The following is a 4,719-nucleotide window of genomic DNA, read 5'->3' as shown; positions in this document are numbered from 1 at the left end:
TGGTTGGGGATGATTCATCCAACTTTATGTTGGAGAATTTGTAGGGAAGCATGGAAGGTGAGCCCTTAAGATCTGACGGTCTACACGAGTTTTGGAACCCTCACAAAGCAGAAGATTGATGCTCCAACGACCCGCCTATCTACTACTGGAGCAGATGGATGTATTCACACCTCTAATCCTATGGTATAAGTGGCCTCGGATTGCAATATATGGATTAGATCGTCCGAAGGACAAGTCAAAATGGACAAACTATAATGCACGCTATATTTTCTATATACCCACGGTATTTCTAATGATTCAATGCCTTTTACGAAAGAAAAGTTATACTTTTTTATAGGAAAAGAAGGAGATGGGATGAGACCAGATTATCCGGTCTTCTCCCTATCTCCTATCCAAAATCAAATTCAAAATTAAATTTGAAATTTCAACAGAAAAGAGAAAGCCGGAAGAAGCCTAACCATATGGGACCCACCCACTAGTGATTACTCATAAGTGAGCCTCACTGGCCTACATCCAACAGAATTCCACTAACCACACCTCCGATCATCTGCCAAAGTGTATTTTTTCCACATGGGCCATGGCAAATAGGTAAATGAATGGTCGGGATACTGTACGTGAATGCCACGTGTATGGAGTTGACGGCTTAACAACTTGGTAGGGTTCAGCACAGGATGATTACATTCGTATGACCTAAACAGTTGAATCTGTACAAAGTGAGGTCTATGGTTAGGTACGTCATACTGTTGATTTTACTGTCCCCATCATTGATAGCATATGGCCCAAAAGTTTTGCCTGGATTGGAATATCATAACCCTTTCATCAGTGTCCTATAAATAGACGGCAGTGATTATCACTGAGAAGGGGCGTCAAAACTGAATACCTAAGATCTTATTTTAGTGTTTGTGGCTGGAAGTAGGGGTGTACACTCGACTCGACTCGAAAAAGCTCGATTCAACTCAATTGGAAGCTGAGTTCGAGTCGAGTCGAGCTGATTTTTTGAGCTCGAAAATGAATTCGAGCTGAGTTCGAGCTAGCTCCAGCTCGACTCGACTCGGATCGAACCCAACTCGAATCGAACTCGGATTGAATCAGTTCGGTGACTCGTTTACTTTGATATTGATGTTACTCACCAAGTGCTTAATGAAATGACTCAACAAAGTGAGGCTGGTGGCAATGAAGGTATGTATATGAAACAAACACCCTTTTTTTCTTGATTTTCATGTTGCTTAGAAGGTGTTTGATAAAATACCTATAACACCACTACTGTTGTTTTACGTACAATGAGATTTTGAAGGTACAATATATATATTTGTGAAAATGTTGCACAGGCGAACTTAGCATGAACTGGCCTGAGTTACTAACCGAACCGAGTTGATCTGGCCAGTCAGGCTCGAGGACCAAGCCGAGCCAAGTTCGAGCTGGGGTCAGCAAATGGCCGAGTCGAGTTGAGCCGAGGCCAGCTCCACTCGGTGTACACCCCTAGCTGGAAGGCTGGGTCTAGCTCAAGTGGGATTAGGTAGGATGGAATTATATCTAGTCTCGTTAAAATACCACCCATCGTTGGGCTCTATATTTATACATGTGTTTTATCTATGTTGTCCATTGATACATGTCCTTTATTTATAACATACAAGTTTTATATATGTGGAAGTGATCAACGTTAATTGTGAATCCGATCAGTTAATTATAATTTCATAGTCTATTAAGTATGAATTTACTGAATGCAATATTCTTCTAGTAGAAGAATCTGATCCCAAACATAAAGTTGAGGTTCAAAATATCAACATATTTCAGACATCTAAGTCATTGCGCAATAACGGTGTTAATCTCATCCAATGGGATTCTATAGCATTTAATCCTGCCGAACCAACCAGGTAAGATTGTCCGCATAGATGATCCACGGCCGGACACAACCGACAAATGGTCTGGATTAAGGAACCATAGTCCCAACCTATCAAAATTGAAAATTCATACCCATCCAAAGGTGTGACAACACCCGACAATCTCTCGTCCAAGGGTCTCAATCCAATAGCCACTCCGTCAGGTTTTTTTGCCTAGCCTGGTGTAGATCAGACTCAGACATAGGAGACCAACGCCTAGAGCTAAAATTATTCAGACCCTATGAGTATTTTATACCCAAATATGTATTACCAAAACCTTCACACCGCTTGAGGTTCGGGTCTGGACAGCGCTCGACGCGGCCCGTTGACATCTCTACTTAATTGCTGATTCTACTGCGTTTCCGAATGTCATTAGGCTGGTTGCTGCCTCGTTTAAACAAAACAACCCCAGGGTACTTCAGTAAATTCCCACTTAAATGAACGGGTTGTTCCAAACTCTTGAAAGTCACGAAGACATGCGACTGGTATATGCGCGTGGTGAAACCGAGTATTGAATCGCGGCACACGTGGATACATGCGGTGGCAATGCGACGTACGTGTAAGAAATCCATGACAACCATTACGTGGCATTCTCCCAGCTTACAAATGACGCCATAAATGAAGCCAATCAGCTCATAAACTAGCCCAATCACATTCAACCGAGTAGACCAAACCTATCCATCCTGTCCGTGCGATATCCATCCTGTCCAATAGATTAGTCCACATCAAGATCGACTTGTGAGAAGTCAGCCGCATCCACTCAACAGGTGGGCCAACAGTTGTTAAATAACAAAATACAAGTGTGGTGCCTCTGCTGAATGGATGGAGCGGATTTTTGCCCTACACGATCCTCGTGATAAGGCTAACTTATTGGATAGATTGGATGCTGTGCATGCGAAACGTTGAAAGTTTTCTACTAAGTGGATGGTAACTTATTTTTCAACTAGCCAGATGTGAGCTACACGATGGAGAGAAATTTTCGCATCAATCCCAAGCCAGTACACGACCCAGATCTCTCACACGTGACCTAAATAAGCCATTGCGCCGCGACTCACCTATTAAATCTCTAACCGCGCGAATCGCATTAACGTTTCTCAAAGCCAAGAGCAGCCGTTCCTGCTACCAACGTTTACCAGTTACCAACCGCTAACCCTACACTCCTTGACCGCAGTTAGTTTAACTCAAGAAATCCCTTCTTTCCGAAATCTCCGTCTCTTTTAAACCATTCCAAACCAACCCTCTTCTTTGAAAAACCATAACAGAAAAGAGAGAGAGAGAGAGAGAGAGAGATATGGAGTTTCTTGATGAAGTCGAAGAGGAATATGGGAAATGCCGAAAACACCCTTCCCAGTCAAGAATCGGCGTCTGCCCCATCTGCCTCAAGAACCGCCTCATCCTCCTCTGTCCCCACTGCGCTAACGTGCGCCCCTGCGTTTGCTACCACTCCCCTGACTTCCCTTCCACTTCCACCTCATCCTCCTCGTCCCTCTCCTCCACCGACGCCGTCATCGGGGCGGTCGGCCGCATGTCGTTCCTCATCGATAGCGAGCCCGCTTTCCGACGTACTCGATCCGCCGCGTTTCCGTTCCTCCGCCAGAAATCCGGTGGGAAAATCGATGGATTCCGGCGGCATCCGCCGGAGACTCGTAGCTGGTCGTCCTCGTTCGCTTCTTTATTATCGTTCTTGAGGGTGGAGAAGAAGAAGAAGAAAGCGGATGAGGAGAAGACGACGACGGTAAAGCAGCTTCGGAGATCGAGATCGGTTGGGTTCTCTTGTTACTCAGATTCCGATGAAATTTCCGGCAGAGACGCCAGATTGAGGGGTTGGGGTTGGCTTCCAAGCCCGATCAAGGTTTTCCGGCAGCCGAAGACGTCGAAGGTCCTGCAAGAACGCTCGCCTCTTTGCAGAGGTTGAAGGAAAGAAAACGAGAAAAAAGAAAAGAAAAGAAAATTGCAGTATATATTTTTAAAATTTTGTATTATGTAGAGAATCATACTGTATATCAACATAAGACGATCGGAAATTTCAATTTCTTTTTTACCTTTTACATTTCCATCCCTAAGTAAGTGACCAATCCCTCTTTCCTTCTTATAAATTACTTGGGTTTGTGGGGATTTTCCATGGGCGTTTTGGTCATTCCAATAAATTCAGAGTGAGGTTTTCTGCTTCAGTATAGAATTATTATTTTTTTGCCCCTTTATCTGCTTCTTTTCTTGTGTTTGTTTCGTAGCACAAAGAATCTTTTGGTTTTAATTTTGAATTTAATTTCTTGCCATTTTGGTAATTTTGAGGGGGTGGTGTTTTTGAGGTGGCCGTGATCTACCGTTGGTAGGGAAACGGGTGTGCCCTATTTGTTAGGTGGGACCCACGCGATACAAATGATGTGCCCTATTTGTTAGGTGGGACCCACTCGATACAAATGATGTGCCCGAAGATTGGAAACGGATTGGCTACTGCCCTGCCACCGGCCAATGGCTGGTGGTCGGTGCTCTGTGAGCCCCACCATGATGTATGTGTTTCATCCATGCCGTCCACTTATTTTTTTAAGATCATTTTAGGATATGAGACCAACAATGAGATATATCCCGATCTCAATTGGAACACATGCCGTCCACTTATTTTTTTAAGATCATTTTAGGATATGAGACCAACAATGAGATATATCCCAATCTCAATTGGAACACATTGCAGGAAACAGCGTTGAATGAAACTTTTTGGGGGCTATAGAAGTTTTGGATCAGGTCGATATTTGTTTTTTCCCTTCGTCTCGGTCTGCGTGACCTAATCAGGATGTCAAATAAACAGTACAGTGTGCCTTAGGAGGATTTTAATGGTAGA

At 43.8% G+C, this 4,719-nt stretch overlaps 1 protein-coding gene across 1 annotated transcript; it reads left to right on the top strand.

Annotated features, from left to right (window-relative positions):
• Nucleotides 1-3,087: 3,087 nt before the first annotated feature.
• LOC131233496 (uncharacterized) lies at nucleotides 3,088-3,928 on the top strand. The gene has a single exon (XM_058230219.1). The coding sequence runs from the start codon at nucleotides 3,172-3,174 to the stop codon at nucleotides 3,793-3,795; it is 624 nt and encodes a 207-aa protein (XP_058086202.1). The 5' UTR covers nucleotides 3,088-3,171; the 3' UTR covers nucleotides 3,796-3,928.
• The last annotated feature ends 791 nt before the right edge of the window (nucleotides 3,929-4,719 follow it).

This window comes from Magnolia sinica, chromosome 18 (genome assembly GCF_029962835.1).
Source record: "Magnolia sinica isolate HGM2019 chromosome 18, MsV1, whole genome shotgun sequence".
In the NCBI taxonomy this organism is placed as follows: Eukaryota; Viridiplantae; Streptophyta; class Magnoliopsida; order Magnoliales; family Magnoliaceae; genus Magnolia; species Magnolia sinica.
This window is presented reverse-complemented; position numbering and strand designations above follow the sequence as displayed.

Coding starts and splice junctions, on each gene's coding strand:
- LOC131233496 (XM_058230219.1), top strand. CDS start 3,172: ATGGAGTTTCTTGATGAAGTCGAAGAGGAATATGGGAAATGCCGAAAA.